This window comes from Lissotriton helveticus, chromosome 3_1 (genome assembly GCF_964261635.1).
Source record: "Lissotriton helveticus chromosome 3_1, aLisHel1.1, whole genome shotgun sequence".
Lineage (NCBI taxonomy): Eukaryota > Metazoa > Chordata > Amphibia > Caudata > Salamandridae > Lissotriton > Lissotriton helveticus.
In genome coordinates, this window is record NC_136061.1 from 2070654080 (window position 1) to 2070678694 (window position 24615).

Below are 24615 nucleotides of genomic sequence, written 5' to 3' on the forward strand. Positions count from 1 at the left end.
CTTTATGTTGCTCAGGTATTTTCTTGTTTCATTTAAGTCCTGTAAAATAGCCAAACGATCTTTGATATCAAAGCATTTTTCTTCTACCACTGAAGTCTGACTATCAAGGTCCTGAATATGCATTCTAGTCCCGAACAATAGTTCGTACGGACTGATACCTTTTAGAGAGTTTCTTGGCAGATTGTTAAGACTACGTTGGACACTTGTTAAATGTTTGACCCACCCATCACCCGAACCTAATACCCTTGCCGTTATAGATTGCTTTATGTCTCGGTTTTTTCTTTCCACAATCCCGTTTCCCTCAGGAAGGAAGTGCCAAGAGTACCGCAATGCAATGCCCATGCTGGTCATGTCCTCCTTAAAAGCAGGACCCTGGTCAGAATGTAGCATGCTAATTGCGTATGTGCCGATATAGACTCGCAAATCTTTTATAACAGTTCTGGCGTCAGCCGAGCGCTGGGGTCTACATTTTAAGTGAATCTAGTCCTAAATAATATACATTGGGACGCATTTCTCCTGTTTGATTATGCGTATAGATCGCCTTATGCTTTCTAATAGGGGTCTTGGCACTACTCTGGCCAGTTCACAACTGCGATCTCGATTGCAGTTTGGACAATCATTTGCAAATTTGTAATTTTGCAGGCTCATCCCCGGCCACCAGTATTCTGATTGTAATTCTTTCAGAGATTCCTTGATTGTCTGGTGTCTTAGACCCTCACCCATGTGTGCTTCTTGAATCAATAAGATTCTCCTGTTCGTGTTTGGAATTACTCTATCCCCCACTCCAGGGATTCGAGCAAAAGGAACGGAGTTTGCATCTATTATGTATGTATAATTGAGTCGATAGTTCACGGGTAGTGCTGCACAGTCGCCTTTTGAAGACGTTTTTACCGCCAGCATGGTTTCCCCGTCTATGTATTTTTCTGAACGCTTTTTTGTGGCTACGGAAGCCGGTTTAGTTGCTTCCGCTGTGGCTGTCTCAGCCAATGAATTCCCTGCAACGTGAACGCCATCACGCTGATGACTCAGTGTATGTATCACGTGAGTCTTTTGTAGTTCTTTCTGTAAAAGAACTACTTGTTCCCAAAGCGTTTTCTGCTTGATTGTGGCACCTGTGTCATCTTTGTAACAGTTTTGAACCCATTTCTGCAAGTCATTATTGTATGATTTGACGCAGGAATGCGAATCGCACACTATTAGTGTCGGGAATTCGCGATCGGCAATATCGAGCGCCATTTTTAAAGCTATTAATTCAGTTTGTTGACCTGAATTGTCTTTTACAGATTGTGACATTGTTACCAGTGGTCTCAATTTACCTCCGCGCCACCGGCATTTAACAACCTCGCACGTAGCGTTATAAGCTTGTTTTCCCCAAACTGAGGGTTGTGCATATCCGTCTGTATATATTATACAGGCGTACTGTTGTAGGGGCAGAATTTCGATTGGCAGAGGATATTCTTTTTCATATGTTATATCTTTCAGTTTTTTCATGTTCGGGTCAAAATAGTATTTCACTTTATCTGTAGCAAGAGAATTTTCCCATTGTATCCATTTTGGATCTAATGCCACGGTAGTTAAATTGCGTGGGCTTGTTAATGCCTCAAAGGCTGATTCTGCGGTTAAAACAGTAATCCGTCTGCCGTGGGCTTGGGCTCTTTCTTTTGTTACAGCTGTTTGAACCGCATTTACAATGTTTTCTGCAAGACTGAATGTTTTTTCAGCTTGTGTGTACAAATGTGATTTGTGAGCTATTGGTATCTTTTCTCCCTCATTAGAGGTCAGGTACGTGAATCCGCATCTTCCTGGGATGACTCGGATTACAAGGTTGCGTGTGTTATCGCGAGTTTGCAATTTTGTTTTAGCTAACATGTCTGTTTGCAATGATCTCAAAATTTCTGTGTGTTTTTGAGTCCAATTGATTGGTTTAAAATCAGGTTTTATTAGTTCATAGAGAGGTTTAACCCTCTCTGCATAATTTAGAATGTAAATTCTTCCGAAATTCAGAAAACCTAGTATTGATTGTAAGTTTTTCAGCGTTTTTGGTGCTTGGAGTACAGCGCACTTTTCTAAGAAATTGTCAGCTAGGCTTTTGCCTTCACTTGATAATTCATATCCTAAAAATAGGACAGTTAGATGGGCAATTCGTGACTTTTTAAAGTTGAATTTGTAACCCTCTGCTGCGAACCCAAGTATTATGGTGTTCACTCTTTTCAAGTGAGTATCCAAGTCGTCATCTGTTAGATAGATGTCATCGACATAAGATAATGCCTCATCATCATACATTTGTAGTAACTCTGTTACCCTTGCTGAGAATAAACTTGGGCTATTCTTGAACCCCTGTGGGAGTCGACAGAAATTTTTCTGCGAACCCATTATTGAGAAAGCGGTCAAATACCTGCTTTCAGGTGCTATGTTTTGACAAAAGAATCCATTAGAGATGTCTAATGTTGTTTTGTATCTTTTGCGCACGATGTTATTCATTAGTGCTGCACTATGTGAGTTTTGTACTGCAAATGTCTTGCAACATGAGTTTAGGTGTCTGTAGTCCAAAACTAGACGGTATGAATCGTCTGGCTTGGAGACAGGAAACAAAGGATTGTTCATTTGTGAGGTGCATGTTTCAATCACACCCTGGTATTCAAGTTGATCTAAGATCTCCCTGACCTGTTTTTTAGCTTCTTGCTTAATTGGGTACTGCCTTTGTGCAGTTGGTTGACATTTTAACTGGATTTTGTGAGGAGAGTCCTCATCCCATCCAACATGATTTTTATATAATGCAGGAGCTTGCGCTACCGCCCACTTTCTTGCAAGTGTATATTTTCTATGAATTGGAATGTGATTTGAGAAGGCAGGCATAATCATTTCTTCGCCATGAGGGCACTCCCTGACAAACTCTGGTGGCCAATCTTTTTCAGCTAAAAGGATATCATAGCCTTTGGAAAGGTTATCCCAAAATAGACCCCTTACTTTCCTAGTCTTATCTCCCTCTATACGTAATGTTATCTCGTATATTTTATGAGGTTTGCTAACTCTGCTGTCTGCAGTTTCCACTTGATTGTATTCATTCGTGTCCACTGTCTCCAGATTTTTCATCAGGATCTTGCGAGCTATGGTCACTTCTGCTGCGCTGTCTAGCACTGTCTGGGCCCACTCTCCGTTTTTCAGCTGTGTCCTCAGTATCCTCGGCATGTTTGATTACTTTAATACTGGCTACCTTCTTTTTTGGAAATTTTAATTTTTTACTTTGATGAGCAGGTTCCTTGTCTTTGGACTTGACGTGCTCTTCCCTGTGTTCTGACCGTCCTCTTCTTTCCGATTTCTACGAGGAAGTCTGAAAAGATCGAGAGGGACGTGTATCAATATCTTGATATCTATCAGGTTTCTTCAAATTATCCCTATTTCTAAGGTTGTATCTTTTCTCAGAGGGCTCCCTCTGGGGAGACTTGTGTCCTTGGTCCGGAGATCTTTCTCTCCGCCGAGGAGACCTTCCTCTGGACTGGAATATTTTTTCTTTGGGAGTGGATTGTTTATTTCCATCCCAGCTCTTTTTTGGAGTGTTTAGATTATTTTTAATAAATATATTTTCAGGATTTTCAGTTAGTTGGGGTTTTACTGGTTTCCCACCCAAACTATCTCTTCCTAGTTCTTCATAGGATTTTTCTATGATTCTGGCAAGTTCAAATGGCTGTTCTGCTATATCTGTTTCTTTCAATTTCTGGAGAAAAGTTATATCCTCCGTTGCAAATTGAACTAACTCTCTATATGCCTGTGTTAATTCTTTTATTTTTACTAAGAGTTCTTCGCTTGACATTTTGTTAATGTCAGGATGTGGTGTGTAGCTGGCTAGAACCGGCCACGTTGCTCCTGGTCTACCTAATGGACCGAGCCTGGTGATGTGATTATTATGTTTTAGGGAGCCTTTAAACCAGAGCATGTGCTCTTGGTATTTTAATGAGATTTCCACCTCCTTGAAAGGAGTGTACTCATCCGGAGGTTCCTCTATTTTGTAATAGTGGAATTCGTGTGTGACAGCATTTGCTGCTGGAAAGTTTATCCATGAATAGAATACCTCTGTCTGCCGATATTCATGTGCCTCAATTACGAATATGACTGTACCACCTCTCGATGTTAGTCCATTTTCTATAAGTTTAAGAGTTATAGTTTTTCTTATGTTGACCGGAATGAGTATAGCATTCGGGTCATTCTGTAGGAGACTTGTGTCATCCTCTAGGAGTCGAGCTGCTATTCTTGCTGTCTCCCTTTCGTCTTCACTTTCTGTCATTTTTACTAACAGAAAGGTTTTTGTTGCAGATCAAGTTTCAAGAAAACAAAGATTAGGTGCACAATATTTTGGAACACTGTATCCTTCAACGTTGACTAAACCAAGAACTATAAATAGAAATCTCTTCCTACTAAGTTCCGGCGGATTTTAACCTTTTACCCACTCCAGACGTCTTTGGAGTATTTACGGGAAAAAGGGTCTGTGTGAAAAAGCACGACTGAGTTACTCTAACGTCTTGCGTTAGATTTATCGCCTTACCAAACGTTGGGCGCCATGTAGTGTAGTTCCTATATTCCCAATAGGCTCTGCGCATTGGAATAATATATTCAGCAGTGTAGACGTAGGACTGAGGTCGACTAGGTCTCTACTGACTATATTAGACTTAAGGTTTGCCAGCTAGCTCAGAGGTCACTAGAAACTTTCTCGAATAAACGAGGAGGAGTTGAACCTCCCTGGATAGACAAGAAGGGATTAGCTTCTGACAACCATAAAACATGACAACTTTGCTCTCCCTGAATCTCTAGAGTCGTGTGAAAACAAAACACAGCTATTTCACTCAGTCAAATGTGCGTACTTAGTTTCACCAGAATGCAGAGAAAAGAGAGACTGGCGTTTTCAATAAAAGGTGTAATTTATTGAGCAGTCTTCTTCCTCATGCAAGAGAAATGAATTGCCACGATTGCAATACTCATAGTAAAGTAAAGTGCGTACAGTAAAAGGAGGAGTATAAAATAATACTGTAAAAGCATTGATATGGTTTCTGAGCCATTTGATACTTTAAAATAGATAAAATATATACATACATATATACATTGACTAATCGTACTCAACTGGTGCTTCTAAATACGCCTACCCCGGTGTACCTGACATAAGCCTAATACGTGGGAAGGAGTAAGTAAGTAGCAGTTTAAGTTAAGTTTGTTTTGCCAAGAATCTGACTCAAGAATTCTCTTTAAGGGTTTAGTCAGTTCCGTACCTGGGTAAATAGAAAGCAGGAGGTCTGGTATCTCTCTCTCAGGACTCGATATCCCAGTAACCCGCAAGGGTAGGCTGGAAACGCCGGAGCTGGATTTTCTCGGCAGGAGAAAAGACAGCGTCTTTCTCAGCGCGTCAAAAGGGAGGGGCAGCGTCCGTGGGCTCTCGCATCCGCTGGGCTCTCGGGCAAGTAGATAGCTGCTCCAAAACCACCACTGTGTGTTTGCTTAGGGCAACGTTGGTATATTTATACCTGAAAGGTGTCGGGTTTGACGTAAGGTTGGACATATGACGTCAATAAAGATGTCACTAAGAACTGGCCGTTCTTACAGTGCTTTACAGGAGTTCTAGCACGAAATCAAAACAAAAGCAAGGGGGATTTCCCAGGTTGCTGGAGGCTTGGTTTTGTTTAGAGAACTCGGTGTGCTTTCTAGGGGGCCGGAGAAGTAGCCTTGCTTAAAGTGATGGCATGTGCTACGACTGAATCATGGATATGGTTATTATGCCGTTGTATGGATATTATTGATTATAACCGGACAAAGGCAAAAAATAGAAATATCGATTCAGGTCCCTAGATAAAAACACTACAGTTAGGCCCTGGGGACCCCATCTCCCAGGGTCCCTACTCAAATTGAAGGTGATGGGGTGGTCATACGGTCCACCTTCCCCGTCCTTGTTAGGCGCTGGGGACCTTCAGGGCCACTTATTCATATAAAGGGGAGTGGAGCTGCGTGGCACGCTCTGGAACCTTGTTAGGGCCTTCGGACCCCATCCCCCAGGGCCACACCGCGTGGCTCTCCACCTCAAACCTTAAAAAGGCCCGTAGACTCAATCCCCCAGGACGGGGATTTTAACCAAGGGGAGGTGGGCTGCACAGCTCCCCTCCCTGAGTAGTTATCTGCCCAGGCCAGTACTTTTTGCAGTTTTTTGTTTGTTGAGGTAGATGCCCACACAGATCCCCCATACACTTTAGGACCTGCTGGTGGACACGCAAGTCAGCCATGGCTCGCCGCCTCCCTCCAAGCCGGCACTGCTCCAACCCGGAGGGAGCAACTTCTAATACTGCTCCTTCGGGGCAGGTGCAATATTTTGATCTGTTTCCGCAGTGCAAGCAGGGAAACAGAACAAATATCTGCTAGCAGTGAATGAGAGCATTTGGCCTCAGGAAGGGAAACCAATAATGGGTCAACGAGGGGGGCCGCATGCCCCCCCTCCCCATTTTGCAAACTTTTGGCCGAAGGGGGAGATATATATATACATATATATATATATGAAACGACAAAATTCCAGCTTCTTAGAATCAAGACGAGCCCATAATCCTTCAATTTATTTATGGCACAGCAAACGACTGAGATAACGCGTTTCGAACAACTCTGGTTGTTCTTGGTCACTATATATATATATATATATATATATATATATATATATATATATATATATACACACATATACACACACACAGATTCTCAGCTCAATATACCTTCAATCTTTTATTGGAAGCAGGCGCGGACCACAAGGTTTGTGCAATAAGATTTACTTCTTTATTTGTCGGTCATAACGCGTTTCGGTGCAGCCGGACCTTGATCACATGACAGCGATGCCATAGTATTTTTTCCTTTTTAAAGTGACGCGTGCATGATGCAAACAGTGAATTAGTATAGACAGGAAAGACATACTTCAAAAATATCTGGATATGTAAACCACTCACACAATTGTTATCGACAAAAATTAATTTTAAATTATAATTTTATCATTTTGATGGGTTAAGGATAAATGCATATATAAAAATATATGCCCCATTATAAAATACACATACGTGCAATAAATAAAGTAAAAACAAAAAATATCGTAAATACATCTTGATTTTGTAGAGTAGGTACGTTTATGAAATAAGTCGACTAATGCGTTACGACATCCCTAAAATTTGTCCCAATAATTCCAGGCCTGTATAAATACATATTAATTTGCCACACAACTCTAGCTGTGGTTGTTCGATCCTGCCTGCTTTTAAAAAATGTGTTAAAAAAACACTATTTTCGTGGTTCAGGTCGGATTGGCAGCCTCCTACTACGTTTTTGTGCTTTTTTGTAAATGTTCTATCTGTGTATGTCTCATATCTGATACTCTAAGACTGCACAAATCTCCATAACTGGTCATCATAAAACAATCAACGAACAATATACATGTAAAAAGTTGTTGTATATTTTCACTCTATATAGTGATAAAAGGTGGTAAAACATGGTGGTTTCATTGAACAATTGCTGTAAAAGACCACATCCTCAAATCATATGGTGTCTAGATTTTTTAGAATGTAAGCAGGTGAACAAATCCTCTATTGTATTGAGACCCCCCAGAGATTTGCAGTCGATATTTGCAGTCGAGATCTAAAATATATCTGGTTTCCAGTTTCCTAAGGGTCCCTTCTCTGTCCCCTCCCCTCCTAATGATTGGTACAGCATCTATTAGATAGTAGGTTAAATGGTCCAGATTGTTTTTATGTATTTCTTTAAAGTGGCGAGCCACTGGGTATGTTGGGTCCTGATTAACTATGGCACGTATGTGCTGGAAAATAATTTAATTTGCCTGCAACTTAGTGCTCCCTACATATCTTAGATTGCAGGAGCATTATAGCACATATATAGTATGGCCTGTTTTGCAGTGTAGCGTTTTTGTCATTTTGTGTTCCCTTTCGCTAAATGGTGTGCTGTATGTAGTTTTATTGATTCCATTTTGGCATGCCTTACAGCTTTTACATTTAACAAAGCCATTGCACTGTGTCAGCCAAGAATGCTGGTCTATTGTTGCTGGACCGCTCTTGACCAAACATTTGCTCATAGAGGGTGCTCCTCTGTAGGTAATGCCTAGGTTTTGAGGTAGTGTAGCTCCTATAACTATCGCTCTGGACTATAGGCCAGTTGCGTCTCATGATGTTTTTAAGTGCTCTGTCTTGTTTGTTGTATGCCAGAACTAATCTCAAATTCAAAGGGTTTTCTTTTTGACTGCTGTTTTTGTCTTTTGTTATTAAGAGATTAGATCGATCTAAACTGATGGTTTTGGCGATGGCAGCATCTGATATTTTTTTCTTTTTAGAGTAGCCGCGAGCCAAAAATCTCTTTTTGCTGGCATGCTGCGCTTATTGTAGGTCTTTAGGGTTACTAAACATTCATTTTAATCTAAGCATTTCCCCATTTGGAATGCTGTCTATCAGGTGCCTAGGATGAAAACTAGATGAGTGCAACACAGAGTTATCCGCCGTTTCCTTGTTTCTATTGTGTTTTCTAATTATACCTCTACATCTAGAAAGTGCACTCTTCTGTCAAGGAAAACGACCTTTACCACTACTCTTTAACAACAAGGGGCCTGAACCACGATCCCTCAACCACTCAACCACTACTGCATTTACAACTACCTGGTCTAAACAACGACCTGTCTAAACAACGACCGGCATGAAGAGATTAGTTGTTTCTTTTATTATAGTAAGAAAAGTCAGTCTGATTTGTTTTACATTTTCTACGTTTATTTATGCAATCTTACTAATTGTTTAAATTTACCTTCTGGCACCAGTAGATGGCACTCTTGGATTGTTAACGAGCATGAGTTTTTGGGTGGCAGGGTATTTTTAGGGCTATTGTGTGTGTGGGTTTTTAGGTGGCAAGGGTATTTTTTAACATTTTGAGTGGGAATGGGTTTTTGGGTGGCACGGGTAATTTTAGGGTGGGTATTGGTTTTTGGGTGGCAAGTGTATTTTTAGGGTTAAGGGTGGGTGTGGGTTTTTAGGTAGAAAGGGCAATTTGAGTGTTTATGCTAGGTATGGTTTTTGGGTGGCATGGAAAATTGTAGGATTTTGGGTGGGTGTGGGTTTTTGGGATTGCAAGAGTATTTTTAGGGTTTAGGGTGGGTATGGGTTTTGGGGAGGAAAAATAATTTGTAGGGTTTATGGTGGGTGTGGGTGTTTGGGTGGCAAGGGTAATTTGAGGGTTTAGGATGGGTATGGGTGTTTGGGTGGCAAATGTATTTTTAGGGTTAAAGGTGGACATGGGTTTATGGGTGGCAAGGGTAATTTTAAGGTTCCAGAGCGTGCCACGCAGCTCCACTCCCCTTTTTTTGGTGGCAAGGGTCATTTTAGGGTAGGTATTGGTTTTTGGGATTGCAAAGGTATTTACAGAGTTTAGGGTGGGTGTGGGGTTTTGGGTGGAAAGGGAATTTTTAGGGTTTAGGGTGGGTATAGGTTTTTGGGTGGAAAGGAAATTTATAACATTAAAAGTGAGTATAGGGCTGTGTATGTGTATATATACATACATACTATATATACATAGTGTGTGTGTATAGTGTTAATACTGATCAATATTACATTTACAAGGCATAGTAGCTGTAAAAAATAGTAGTTGTTGAAACTTTAGTGGTTTAGACTAAGTATGGGTTGAGGAGTCATTGTTTAGACTGTAGTTGTTCATGTGGTTGTTGTTCCACCATACAACCTTCTGTCACTGATGAATGATGTGAAACACGAATTAATATTGTTAATGTTGATGGCTGATACAGGAATGTATCGTCCCACACAGTCAACAAATCATCAGTAAAACGTACCCCTAGTTTGACATTCTTTTCCATATAGCTTTTGAGTACGGTGCCCAGGACCAGCATCTCCCAACAACCCATGTGTAAACACACGTAGCTGGGGGAGAAGCTGGCACCCATGGCAAGGCCATGTATTTGTTGATAATATGATTTGTCAAACATGAAAATGTTATTTAAGCAAAAATTGACCATATTGACTAACTTCACATTGTGTGGGGTCAATGATGTCGTATTATTCCCCCCAAAAAAATTCTAGTGCTCGTATTCCATCCTTGTGGTTTATACTGATATACAATTACACCACATCTAGTGTCATTAATAAATAGTTTTACTGCCACACAACATATTTTAGTTTGGAGATAAAGTTACTGGTATCTTTTATGTATGATGGTATCATGTATGATGGTAGCATCTTTACGTGATCCTGTAAATAAAAGTAAATATATTGTGAGGCATTTTCCAAGAGACTGTTCTGTGTGGATATAATGGGGCTTCCTGATGGCTTTTGCGCATTTTTGTGTATTTTTGGTACAAAATATATATTGGGGACTGTGGGGTTTCCTTTTTGATGTATTTATATTCATCTGTGGTGATAAGTCCAGTGCTTTTCCATGCCAACAACGTGCTGTAGAATTCATTATAGATCCTTCTTAGTGCCAGTGCATGCATATATATATTACGGAAACACGCAGGGGAGATGAGGTAGCCACAAATCACCTCCGCTGACACGGCCTCTGAGGAGATGCAAACACCGGCATCGAAACACGTCAGGCCATGGACTTCAAAGGGATGTTAAGCTGCCTGCTTGGTTTAAATAGAGTTGTTACTCACCTGCAGTGCGGCCTCAAGCTTCTGGGCGTTATATATATATATATATATATATATATATATAATGAAGTCCCCCTCCCCATTACACAGTAAATGCAGCCCAACCGACATTTTAGTTTTCTTCAGTCCTACGGGAGTCCTGCTAGACCGCTGCATGTTTTGACAATTATTTTGTCTTTTTTGCCCAAGGGTTTCCTCTGGATCATCCCCATTGGGATTAGGGGGACAGGATATCCCTACTCCCACCTGGATCCCCCCCTATACTAGAGTGCCTTTTTAATTTCATGGCAGGGGACAAAGTCCAGATTTTGTAATGGGTGCCAGCAATACTTTTCCCATGTTGCTTGCAGTCAATCATCGCGAGATGGCCCAAGGGAAATAAAGCTCCCTAGGCCAATTAGAATGCTCCATTTTTAAATTGGCCATCCCAGGAGAGTCTCTCGGGACTGTTGCAGACCCAACAGTCCAGATATACAACATTTTTTTTAACCTTAATTTCTCTAAAACTATTGGTTTGTTTCACACTAAATCACAAAAGGCAGATCAAAATCTAGCTGCCTGCCAAATTTGATGTAATTCTGTTCAGTAGTTTTTGCTGTAGCCTTGTCTAAAGAAGTCTATTGAAAATAAATAGGGATTTTTTATTTTGGAACCCCAATTTTTTCATGACCCCCGCCAAACAGATCACCCCAAAACTTTTCATGCATAAACTAGTCAAAAAGTAGCATGGAGAATTATCAAACAGCGCCAAAGTTATTAGCAACAAAAAAATGTTTCCAATGGCACGGCTGACCTAACTATAACTACCTAGTGGTGACTGCCACTAAGTAATGTATATTGTAAACTGAACTAGCTACAGGGTAAAATGAGCAGAGTTTGGTGGAGATTACCTGCACACATGACCTGCAATAGAATTCTGAAAATCGGACTATGGTGACTTCAGAATGAGTGCAGTTCAGAGCATCTCCATCTCACTAAGTTAGGTCAGTTTTAATGATGCAAGCAGCTAATGAACTGAAAGGTTTTTTACCTTGTTTCTGTTGCTGATTGCTATTATGATTTGCTAACAAAAGTGACCAAATGCCCCAGCCTGGATGGCAGGGAATGATTCAAACATTTGAATCATGTAAAGATCTGGTGCTGGAAAACATATTTCAGACATGGAAGGTTTTATGGCTGAACTGGTTTCAATTTAAAAATAAAAAACATTTTAAAATACCAGAACAGAGTAATTAAAACAATCTAATTAGTGTTTCACAATGTAGCAATACCTTCTTTTTTTGGCTGATCTGGTGCGCAGCTCTTCAAGTTGATCAGCTTCACTGTTTACTGAAGCAGTGCTAGGCATAGTGGAGGCAGGTAGATGGCTAAGTGTGGGAGATGTACTCTCGTGATTCAAGGAGTCCTCACCAAAGAGATCAGCAGGAAGAGCAGAGGCCAGCTTCTCGGGCATTTGTGTCCCCAGACTGAAGTACAGATTTCCAAGAATCTTTGGTATAGAAGATATGTACCTAGGAGAAGAAATCAGTTCTTAAAGATTACCAGATGATTCATATTGCAAAAATATGGTAAACTCAAGTTGAATCATATTTGAACAACGAACACCTAAGGAACAGTTCCGTTAAATGGAGTGACACTAACACACAATTGGGCTAAACACACATACTGATCATGACAGTTAATTGAGAGGCCTGTTCTTTGGGCCGTGGGCATCCGTGGTTATGGGACAGTATCTCGGGGAGCGCCATGGTTTACTGCTAGTGTCATGAGCACGGTTTCATTTCGATTGCCTACCTTTAAACACTTGACCCTTGAAGGGTAGAAAAATCTAGTAGTCATGTATTACTCGAGAATGTGGTGTAGGATGCTGGCTCTGTATATACTAAGCCAAAGTAAGTGTAGTGTGCATTGAGTCCAGCTGATCCCCAAAGGATTACAAAGGTAAAAGTAGATAATACCTTACTCTATTTGCGGTAGTGTGGGTGAGCAGTAAGGCTTTATCAGAGGGTAGTGTTAAGCATTTATAGGTCATTTCCTAAAAGACAGGCAGCTGGAAGTCTTGGAGAGACCACTACCTGTTTAACCCACCTCACCACCGTCTAATGTTACCGTAGCCATGCCATGGTCTGTAGTAACATCGTCAGCATTGGTGACTGGATAAGATTTTCCAATCAGGTTTTGCTCTGGGGAAACCAGTGTATCTTTCACCATGGTGACACTGGCACCTGTACCCCTCAGTGCTTCTATTCTAGTCCCCTTGAACCAGGGGTACTGAAAATGCTTTTTCAAGTTGGGAGGCCACACAGCTAAAGTGGCGAACTTAATTTCCCCTTCTGTGACTAAAACAGCTTCAGTGTAAACCCGAATATGCTTGGGGCACATGGTTGATCTCATTTGGAGACTGGCTACACCAGTTTAAACTGGAGGAGGACTAGTGGGATTCTTGTTAGGACAAGTAGCATCATTAGTCAGGTGTCCCAACTTCTTACAGTTGTAACACCAAGCCTTTTGCGGATCAAAGTTTTTCCACTTGTACCTACCAGTGGTCTGGAAGGAGTTCTGGGACCCCGCCCCGAGCAGGATGTTGGGGCCCTTTAGAAGACTCTCGATTTTTATCTTGGGAGTCCTCACCCTCTTTCCCCTAGGGAAGTTTGGTAACCCCTTTCTTTTGGTCACCCCTATTGGTTGTTTTTGGTACCCTAGTCTTGGCCCAGTGGTCTGCCTTCTTTCCCAATTCTTGGGGAGAAATTAGACCTAGGTCTACCAGATGTTGATGCAACTTTTCATTAGTGCAATTAGTTAAAATGTGCTCCTTCATAAAAAGATTATAAAGCCCAGGAAAATCATGCACATTATTTCCAGTTAACCATCCATCCAGTGTCTTAACCGAGTAGTCTATGAAGTCAACCCACGACTGGCACTGGGTTTTGTGAGCCGCCCAGAATCTAATCCTATATTCCTCAGTTGTGAGCCCAAAGCCCTAAATCAGAATGTTCTTCATGAGGTCATACGACCTAGCATCTGGCGCAGTAAGGTCAGGAGTCTGTCCCTGCAATTACCAGTGATCAGTTCCCAAAGTAGTGCCCCCCATTGTGACTTCACTTCTCTCATTTCACAAGCCCTATCAAAGGCTGAGACCCATTTGGTGAGGTCATAACCTTCCTCAAATTCAGTGACAATCGCTTTAAGGATTTTGGGATCCTAAGATTTCTCTCGGTCCCTATTTATTGGCTGCCACCATTGAGGGGAGCTAGGCCCATCTCTGCTTTTTCTTTTTCTAGAGCCAGGAGTTTGGTCTCTAGGTCTAATCTTTTGGCCAACCTTGTTAAAAGGTTGGTCTCTTCACTGGGGCTGTCCTCAATGGTCTCAGAAGTACCTAATTCACCTGTTGGGATCTAGGTGCTGAGAGTAGTATTCTTGGAGTCATGGGCACAGGGACCCGCTGTCCTCAATGGTCTCAGAAGTACCTAATTCACCTGTTGGGATCTAGGTGCTCAGAGTAGTATTCTTGGAGTCATGGGCACAGGGACCCTGCCCTCCCTAGGAAGTGAGGGGGGGTTGGAAGTTATCCTCATCTCCTCCACTTCCTTCCCCATCTGAGAGGTCCTCAACTCTTTTAGATGGGTGGTCCTTCGCATACCTTGCCAAGAGCTCCTGGAGCTAATGCTTGGCAGGATGGGACCCCATTACAAGGTTTTTGAGTTTGCATAAAGACCTTAACTATGCCATCACTAGATGGAGGTAAGGGGTTAGGTTGAGCTCCTCAACCATGTTCTCAAAGTCACTTAGCATTTTTTCACTAATAGCTGGGTTCTTTTTAAGACACCTAAGAAAAATGTCTGAACCCCCTTACCCCTAAAAATTATAGGTTTTTATTTCCTAAAAAGTACTAAAATGACTTAACCAAGGCCCTTACCAGACTTTTAGAAATTTGGAAAAATTGTCAATTCAAAAACTTCATAATTCTAAAGACAATTTAAGAGTTCTGTCGTGAGATCAGGTGTTGACCAAGTCAGTCCAACAAATGCAAAGTTGTAGATCCCACTGCTGATCCACCAGTGTGAGAAGCTGGATCTGTATACACTGTACCAAAGTAAGGTATAGTGTACACAGAGTCCAGTGGATCCCCAAAGGCTTACTCTATTTGTGGTAGTGTGAGCGAGCAGTAAGGCTTATCAGAGGGTAGTGTTAAGTATTTATTGTACACACGTTGGCAAGAAATTATGTCACACACTCAAAGACTGAACTCAGACCAATTATTTGTATAAAAAATATTTCTCTGGTTTTATTTTTCGAAAAAAGTAGTACTTGGTACAGGTAATGGAATTGTGCTTTTCAAAACAGGTTGTTCAAAATAAGCAAGCTGGATGAAATTGACCGTTACAGGCTTGTAAAATATTTAAAGACAATAGGAATTTGTAATTACTTTGTGATTACTTTTCAGATTACTCGAGTACTTTTTAGAATACTTTTCCTACTCCATGTGGTATGCCTAGATATCACACTGGGACATTTGCAAGACTAAGGTAAGTAAAACAGTTTTGCATTAAAACAGAATTGCTTAGGTCTCCATACAAACAACTCAACACTTAAAACTTTTTCAGAGGAAAATAGTCATATGGAGAATATGATTATCGGTTTGCAGGTAAGCAATTGGTTTTTAGGGTTGAGTTTCTGGGGTTAGAACAAGGGTTGCCCCAGGGTCATGGATGCACCCTCAGTGGCACTAGGGTGGCCGGGTGCACAGTGCTGAGGCCCAATATTAGCCTATGGAGCTAGGGGATGTCAGTTGGTGGCTACTCTCTGGCAAGCCACAGGGTAGACTGAGCAAAGCTCCTAGGGGTTAACCTCAGGGCAAAGGGGGATCCAAGTTAGCACACAAGGTGCACCCACAGCGGCTCTGGGGCTGGCGGGTGCAGGGTGCTGATTTGGAATTGGGTGCCCTGTTGGTTGCAATTAGAGATCCCCAGTCAGAACAAACACTGCAGGTTAGGGCAGGGAAGCATCCTGGAGGCGACCACCGGTTGGATAAGTAAGTGGGATACAGGGGGTTGCCGGGACACTGTCGGTTGGGCAACCCTAGGCCGTGGGGCATCGGGTGCAGTGGTGTCTTTAGGTGTCGGATTTCCTTACCAGGTCTGATCGCCGTCTGGGTGGGACCTTCTAAAACAGAGGCTGCAGGCATCGTCGTGAGGCTTGAAGTAGGTCAGGAATCACCAGATCCTAGGTCAGGTTTGCTGGGGGGACCTCCTCGTTGTGTTGCGCCACTCAAACTCTGCCCGTGGGCGTTGAATGCAGACTCGCTGATTCGGCGGAGCCAGAGTCTGGTTCTTGAGCAACTCCGGTGCTCACCGAGACAGAGTCTTTGTAGGGAAGGCAGGGTCCTCTGAGTTCTGGGGGGTGCTGCTGGCTACAGGAAACGCTGGGATTCCGCTGGAGCAGTTCAAGGTCTGGGGCCAAGGTGGTTTGTGTCCTCCTCTTTCTTTAGCATCTTTCTTAGGTCCTTCTTATTTCTTGTCAGACGAGGTAAGGTTCACGGTTGCCCCTAAATACTAAATTATGGGGTGTTTCAGGTACATACAGTTTAGGATCAATGGGTCCTTTCCTTGGGGTGGGTACAACACCTATTATGCCACCCTCCACTGGGAGGGGGGCATAAGCCTCTCTCTGGTTCAAGATAGCGGGGACTGAGATTTGAGCTTCACCTCGCCTCCTCCACCTGAGGGGTGGAGTTGGCATAGGTGGGCACACCTCTCCTCCTATCTTGGTTTTCCTGCCAATTCTCCCTCCCAATGTGGGGCTTAGAACCAGTGGGGGCCCGTTGCTGGGAGAAGCAAATGGTTGGGTCAGCTCAGAAGGGCATCAAGCCTTTGAAGCTTCCCCTGCCCATCCTGGGGGAGGAGGCTTAGAATCTCTGTCCAGGATGTGCTCTGTTCCAGGACCCCGAGAGCGAGAGGCTACCGACCCAGGGGTCCAGAAACAAGCCTGCGGGTGGCAGCTGGCGAGCAGCCACTCAGCAATGGGTACTAGAGTTAGTTTGTTTTTCAGGAGGGCATCTTTAAGATACCCTCCGAGTGCATTTGGCATAAAATCCCACACTGGCATCAGTGTGTGTTTAATGGGCTGAGAAGTTTGATACCAAACCTTCCAGAATTCAGTAAAGCCATTATGGTGCTGTGGAGTTCGTAATGACAAAGTCTTAGACCATATACTCTTTGAGGCTTTACTGCACTTACTAAGTCTAAGAATAGACGTAGACACTGTAGTGGTACAGGTCTCCTACCCCTGCACCCTCACCAGTGGTATACTGCACCCAGCAAGAGGGTTGCCTTACCCATACCATAGGCAGTGAGTTGTAGGCATGTAACACAGGTTTGTGTGCGATGTGGAATCTTCACTTTTCTCTGCACCAGAAGCCGGTGTGTGAGTGTGAGTGTGAGTGTGAGTGAGTGTGTGAGTGTGAGTGAGTGTGTGAGTGTGAGTGAGTGTGTGAGTGTGTGAGTGTGAGTGAGTGTGTGAGTGTGAGTGAGTGTGTGAGTGAGTGAGTGAGTGAGTGTGAGTGAGTGAGTGAGTGAGTGTGAGTGAGTGAGTGAGTGAGTGAGTGAGTGAGTGAGTGAGTGTGTGTGTGAGTGAGTGAGTGAGTGAGTGTGTGTGAGTGAGTGTGTGAGTGAGTGAGTGAGTGAGTGTGTGTGAGTGAGTGAGTGAGTGAGTGAGTCTGTGTGTGTGTGTGAGTGTGTCTGTGTGTGTCTGTGTGTGTCTGTGTGTGTCTGTGTGTGTCTGTGTGTGTCTGTGTGTGTCTGTGTGTGTCTGTGTGTGTCTGTGTGTGTCTGTGTGTGTCTGTGTGTGTCTGTGTGTGTCTGTGTGTGTCTGTGTGTGTCTGTGTGTGTCTGTGTCTGTGTCTGTGTGTGTCTGTGTGTGTCTGTGTGTGTCTGTGTCTGTGTGTGTGTGTGTGTGTCTGTGTGTGTCTGTGTCTGTGTCTGTGTGTGTGTGTGTGTCTGTGTGTGTGTCTGTGTGTGTGTCTGTGTGTGTGTGTGTGTGTGTCTGTATGTGTGTCTGTGTGTGTGTCTGTGTGTGTGTGTGTGTCTGTGTGTGTGTGTGTGTCTGTGTGTCTGTGTGTGTCTGTGTGTGTCTGTGTGTGTCTGTCTGTGTGTGTCTGTGTCTGTCTGTGTGTGTCTGTCTGTGTGTGTCTGTGTCTGTCTGTGTGTGTCTGTGTGTGTCTGTGTCTGTCTGTGTGTGTCTGTGTGTGTCTGTGTGTGTGTGTGTCTGTGTGTCTGTGTGTGTCTGTGTGTGTCTGTGTGTGTCTGTCTGTGTGTGTCTGTGTCTGTCTGTGTGTGTCTGTCTGTGTGTGTCTGTCTGTGTGTGTCTGTCTGTGTGTGTCTGTGTGTGTCTGTGTGTGTCTGTGTGTGTCTGTCTGTGTGTGTGTCTGTCTGTGTCTGTCTGTGTCTGTCTGTGTCTGTCTGTGTCTGTCTGTGTCTGTCTGTGTGTGTCTGTCTGTGTCTGTCTGTGTCTGTCTGTGTGTGTCTGTGTGTGTCTGTGTGTGTCTGTCTGTGTGTGTCTGTGTGTGTCTGTCTGTGTCTGTCTGTGTCTGTCTGTGTCTGTCTGTGTCTGTCTGTGTCTGTCTGTGTCTGTCTGTGTCTGTCTGTGTCTGTCTGTGTCTGTCTGTGTCTGTCTGTGTCTGTCTGTGTCTGTCTGTGTCTGTCTGTGTCTGTCTGTGTCTGTCTGTGTCTGTCTGTGTCTGTCTGTGTGTGTCTGTGTGTGTCTGTCTGTGTCTGTCTGTGTCTGTGTGTGTCTGTCTGTGTCTGTCTGTGTCTGTCTGTGTCTGTCTGTGTCTGTCTGTGTCTGTCTGTGTCTGTCTGTGTCTGTCTGTGTCTGTCTGTGTCTGTCTGTGTCTGTCTGTGTCTGTCTGTGTCTGTCTGTGTCTGTCTGTGTCTGTCTGTGTCTGTCTGTGTCTGTCTGTCTGTGTCTGTCTGTCTGTGTCTGTCTGTGTCTGTCTGTGTCTGTGTCTGTCTGTCTGTGTCTGTCTGTGTCTGTCTGTGTCTGTGTCTGTCTGTCTGTGTCTGTCTGTGTCTGTCTGTGTCTGTCTGTGTCTGTGTCTGTCTGTCTGTGTCTGTCTGTGTCTGTCTGTGTCTGTCTGTGTCTGTCTGTGTCTGTCTGTGTCTGTCTGTGTCTGTGTCTGTCTGTGTCTGTCTGTGTCTGTCTGTGTCTGTCTGTGTCTGTCTGTGTCTGTGTCTGTCTGTGTCTGTCTGTGTCTGTCTGTGTCTGTCTGTGTCTGTGTCTGTCTGTGTCTGTCTGTGTCTGTCTGTCTGTGTCTGTCTGTCTGTGTCTGTCTGTCTGTGTCTGTCTGTCTGTGTCTGTCTGTCTGTGTCTGTCTGTCTGTGTCTGTCTGTGTCTGTCTGTGTCTGTCTGTGTCTGTCTGTGTCTGTCTGTGTCTGTCTGTGTCTGTCTGTGTCTGTCTGTGTCTGTCTGTGTCTGTCTGTGTCTGTCTGTGTCTGTCTGTGTCTGTCTGTCTGTGTCTGTCTGTCTGTCTGTGTCTGTCTGTCTGTGTCTGTCTGTCTGTGTCTGTCTGTCTGTGTCTGTCTGTCTGTGTCTGTCTGTCTGTCTGTCTGTCTGTCTGTCTGTCTGTCTGTCTGTCTGTCTGTCTGTCTGTCTGTCTGTCTGTCTGTCTGTCTGTCTGTCTGTCTGTCTGTGTCTGTCTGTCTGTCTGTGTCTGTCTGTCTGTCTGTGTCTGTCTGTCTGTCTGTCTGTGTCTGTCTGTCTGTCTGTGTCTGTCTGTGTCTGTCTGTGTCTGTCTGTGTCTGTCTGTGTCTGTCTGTGTCTGTCTGTGTCTGTCTGTGTCTGTCTGTGTCTGTCTGTGTCTGTCTGTGTCTGTCTGTGTCTGTCTGTGTCTGTCTGTGTCTGTCTGTGTCTGTCTGTGTCTGTCTGTGTCTGTCTGTGTCTGTCTGTGTCTGTCTGTGTCTGTCTGTGTCTGTCTGTGTCTGTCTGTGTCTGTCTGTGTCTGTCTGTGTCTGTCTGTGTCTGTCTGTGTCTGTCTGTGTCTGTCTGTGTCTGTCTGTGTCTGTCTGTGTCTGTCTGTGTCTGTCTGTGTCTGTCTGTGTCTGTCTGTGTCTGTCTGTGTCTGTCTGTGTCTGTCTGTGTCTGTCTGTGTCTGTCTGTGTCTGTCTGTGTCTGTCTGTGTCTGTCTGTGTCTGTCTGTGTCTGTCTGTGTCTGTCTGTGTCTGTCTGTGTCTGTCTGTGTCTGTCTGTGTCTGTCTGTGTCTGTCTGTGTCTGTCTGTGTCTGTCTGTGTCTGTCTGTGTCTGTCTGTGTCTGTCTGTGTCTGTCTGTGTCTGTCTGTGTCTGTCTGTGTCTGTCTGTGTCTGTCTGTGTCTGTCTGTGTCTGTCTGTGTCTGTCTGTGTCTGTCTGTGTCTGTCTGTGTCTGTCTGTGTCTGTCTGTGTCTGTCTGTGTCTGTCTGTGTCTGTCTGTGTCTGTCTGTGTCTGTCTGTGTCTGTCTGTGTCTGTCTGTGTCTGTCTGTGTCTGTCTGTGTCTGTCTGTGTCTGTCTGTGTCTGTCTGTGTCCTCCCCTGGTCGCAGTGCCCTTAGTACCTTTAACAAGGGACTTACATGTGGCCAGAGAGTGCCAATGGGTGGTGGGGGTGAGGGGGGATTTACAGTTTTAAGTAAAGAACACAGGTCCTGGGTAACCGATTTGCAGGAGCTCAGGTCACATTTAGTCAAAGAGTATCAAATATCAGGCAAAAAGTGGGGGGTGACCATGAAAACAAGCATTTGCAATGTAATAGGTCTCGCATTAGGAAAGTTTGAGCTATTGGTATTGTAAATGACACATTTTTAATGTATGCGTTTGTTTTTAAAATAGCAAAATTAATAGCTTTGTCATTTACAATGCTAATAGTTATAACTTTCGCAAATGTGACACCTATAGCATTTGTAATGCAATATGTGTTGTATTTACTGGACTTAGATGTACTGATATTACAAATAACAATGGCTTTTATTTTTTTTTATAATTAATACTTAAATAAAAGTTATTGTAATTTATAATGGCAATAGCTAAAACTTTTGTAAATGACTTTTGTGAAGATTATGTTCAGGGTATTTTATTGTGACAAAAAAACAAGAACAGAAGTGAAATATTAACATCTTTTTGTGACATTTGTAATAAAGCTTGAAACACAGAGAACATATTTGAACCAGTTGTTGTTGAATGGTTACACAGACTGATGCTGTGGTGGCGTTGAGTGATGCAGTGGTGATGCGATAGATAGAGTGAGGGCGATCGATAAATAGATGGAGGGCGATCGATAAATAGATGGAGGGCGATCGATAAATAGATGGAGGGCGATCGATAAATAGATGGAGGGCGATCGATAAATAGATGGAGGGCGATCGATAAATAGATGGAGGGCGATCGATAAATAGATGGAGGGCGATCGATAAATAGATGGAGGGCGATCGATAAATAGATGGAGGGCGATCGATAAATAGATGGAGGGCGATCGATAAATGGATGGAGGGCGATCGATAGATGGATGGAGGGCGATCGATAGATGGAGGGCGATCGATAGATGGATGGAGGGCGATCGATAGATGGATGGAGGGCGATCGATAGATGGATGGAGGGCGATCGATAGATGGATGGAGGGCGATCGATAGATGGATGGAGGGCGATCGATAGATGGATGGAGGGCGATCGATAGATGGATGGAGGGAGATCGATAGATGGATGGAGGGAGATCGATAGATGGATGGAGGGAGATCGATAGATGGATGGAGGGAGATCGATAGATGGATGGAGGGAGATCGATAGATGGATGGAGGGAGATCGATAGATGGATGGAGGGAGATCGATAGATGGATGGAGGGAGATCGATAGATGGATGGAGGGAGATCGATAGATGGATGGAGGGAGATCGATAGATGGATGGAGGGAGATCGATAGATGGATGGAGGGAGATCGATAGATGGATGGAGGGAGATCGATGGATGGAGGGAGATCGATAGATAGATGGGAGATCGATAGATAGATGGGAGATCGATAGATAGATGGGAGATCGATAGATAGATGGGAGATCGATAGATAGATGGGAGATCGATAGATAGATGGGAGATCGATAGATAGATGGGAGATCGATAGATAGATGGGAGATCGATAGATAGATGGAGGGAGATCGATAGATAGATGGGAGATCGATAGATAGATGGAGGGAGATCGATAGATGGATGGAGGGAGATCGATAGATGGATGGAAGGAGATCGATAGATAGATGGAAGGAGATCGATAGATAGATGGAAGGAGATCGATAGATAGATGGAGGGAGATCGATAGATAGATGGAGATAGATAGATAGATGGATGAGGGGGATGGATGGAGGGCGATAGATAGATGGAGGGCGATCGATAGATGGAGGGCGATCGATAGATGGAGGGAGATCGATAGATGGAGGGAGATCGATAGATGGAGGGAGATCGATAGATGGAGGGAGATCGATAGATGGAGGGAGATCGATAGATGGAGGGAGATCGATAGATAGATGGGAGATCGATAGATGGAGGGAGATCGATAGATAGATGGGAGATCGATAGATGGAGGGAGATCGATAGATAGATGGGAGATCGATAGATAGATGGGAGATCGATAGATAGATGGGAGATCGATAGATAGATGGGAGATCGATAGATAGATGGGAGATCGATAGATAGATGGGAGATCGATAGATAGATGGGAGATCGATAGATAGATGGGAGATCGATAGATAGATGGGAGATCGATAGATAGATGGGAGATCGATAGATAGATGGGAGATCGATATATAGATGGGAGATCGATAGATAGATGGGAGATCGATAGATAGATGTGAGATCGATAGATAGATGGGAGATCGATAGATAGATGGAGGGAGATCGATAGATAGATGGAGATCGATAGATGGATGGAGGGAGATCGATAGATGGATGGAGGGAGGGAGATCGATAGATGGAAGGAGATCGATAGATAGATGGAGATCGATAGATAGATGGAGGGAGATCGATAGATAGATGGAGATAGATAGATAGATGGATGAGGGGGATGGATGGAGGGCGATAGTTAGATGGAGGGCGATAGATAGATGGAGGGCGATAGATAGATGGAGGGCGATAGATAGATGGAGGGCGATCGATAGATGGATGGAGGGAGATCGATAGATGGATGGAGGGAGATCGATAGATGGATGGAGGGAGATCGATAGATGGATGGAGGGAGATCGATAGATGGATGGAGGGAGGGAGATCGATAGATGGATGGAGGGAGATCGATAGATGGATGGAGGGAGATCGATAGATGGATGGAGGGAGATCGATAGATGGATGGAGGGAGATCGATAGATAGATAGGAGATCGATAGATAGATGGGAGATCGATAGATAGATGGGAGATCGATAGATAGATGGGAGATCGATAGATAGATGGGAGATCGATAGATAGATGGGAGATCGATAGATGGATGGAGATCGATAGATGGATGGAGATCGATAGATGGATGGAGGGAGATCGATAGATGGAAGGAGATCGATAGATGGAAGGAGATCGATAGATAGATGGAGATCGATAGATAGATGGAGGGAGATCGATAGATAGATGGAGATAGATAGATAGATGGATGAGGGGGATGGATGGAGGGCGATAGTTAGATGGAGGGCGATAGATAGATGGAGGGCGATAGATAGATGGAGGGCGATAGATAGATGGAGGGCGATAGATAGATGGAGGGCGATAGATAGATGGAGGGCGATAGATAGATAGATAGCATGAGGGCGATAGATAGATAGATAGCGTGAGGGCGATAGATAGCGTGAGGGCGATAGATAGCGTGAGGGCGATAGATAGCGTGAGGGCGATAGATAGCGTGAGGGCGATAGATAGCGTGAGGGCGATAGATAGAGTGAGGGCGATAGATAGAGTGAGGGCGATAGATAGAGTGAGGGCGATAGATAGAGTGAGGGCGATAGATAGAGTGAGGGCGATAGATAGAGTGAGGGTGATAGATAGCGTGAGGGCGATAGATAGCGTGAGGGCGATAGATAGCGTGAGGGCGATAGATAGCGTGAGGGCGATAGATAGTTCAGGCGCCAGGTCGCTAAGTGCAGAGATCCAGGATCCGGGTGGCAGATCTGTCCGTTCTGAACGGATAGAAGGTTCAGTATTGGTCACAAATAAATGGGATCACATTCGGAGAGAAGGAGGAGTTCGGTGAACCAGAACTAGCGAGGCCACCTGGGAGCTATGAGTATTAAGCGAAAAGGGTCCTTCTTCATTTTACAGAGAACCCTGGGAACCAACGGTATCGGTGGAAAAGCGCAAGCATAGATTTCGACCAGTTCTTTAAAAACGCATTCCCTCACGATCCTTTGTGGGGAAGCCAGCTTGCGAAGAATGGGCCTTTGCGGTTCCGACTAGTCGCGAACAAGTCCAGATCGGGTCGAACCCACTTCTGAAAAATACGATCCAAGGTTGGTTGATAGAGCTCCCACTCGTGATTGGAAATTGTGGACCTGCTGAGGGAATCCGCGAGAACGTTGGAAACTACCGGGACATGGACTGCTGTTATACTTATCCGATGTCGGATCGCCCAATCCCAAATCTGCTGGGCTTGCTGAGACAGTAAAGCGGATTTTGTCCCTCCTTGTTTGTTCAAGTAGTGCATACTTGTTGTGTTGTCCGTCCGGATCAACACTGATGCTCCGAGAATGATGATGCGAAAAGATTTTAGGGCCAGGAAGATAGCTAGCAACTCTAAGAGGTTGATATGCCAAGTTCGTTGTTAAACATCCCATTTGCCGCTAACTGTGAGTCATTGTAGGTGTGCTCCCCATCCTTTGAGGGAGGCATCCGTGGTGATGACGAAGCTTGGAGCTTCCACTAGGAGTCCACCAGCGTAAAGCTTCTCTTATCTGAAGATTCATGTGGTTAAGAT

The 24615-nt window shown here is 44.0% G+C and overlaps 1 protein-coding gene across 1 annotated transcript in view; it reads right to left on the bottom strand.

The window, feature by feature from the left end:
• The window catches only part of TICRR (TOPBP1 interacting checkpoint and replication regulator), a 581214-nt gene that overhangs the window by 454032 nt on the left and 102567 nt on the right, over positions 1-24615 (bottom strand). The window contains exon 9 of the mRNA XM_078683197.1: positions 11935-12174. Within this exon, the coding sequence (XP_078539323.1) occupies positions 11935-12174 (240 nt within the window). The remainder of the gene's footprint in view (positions 1-11934; positions 12175-24615) is intronic.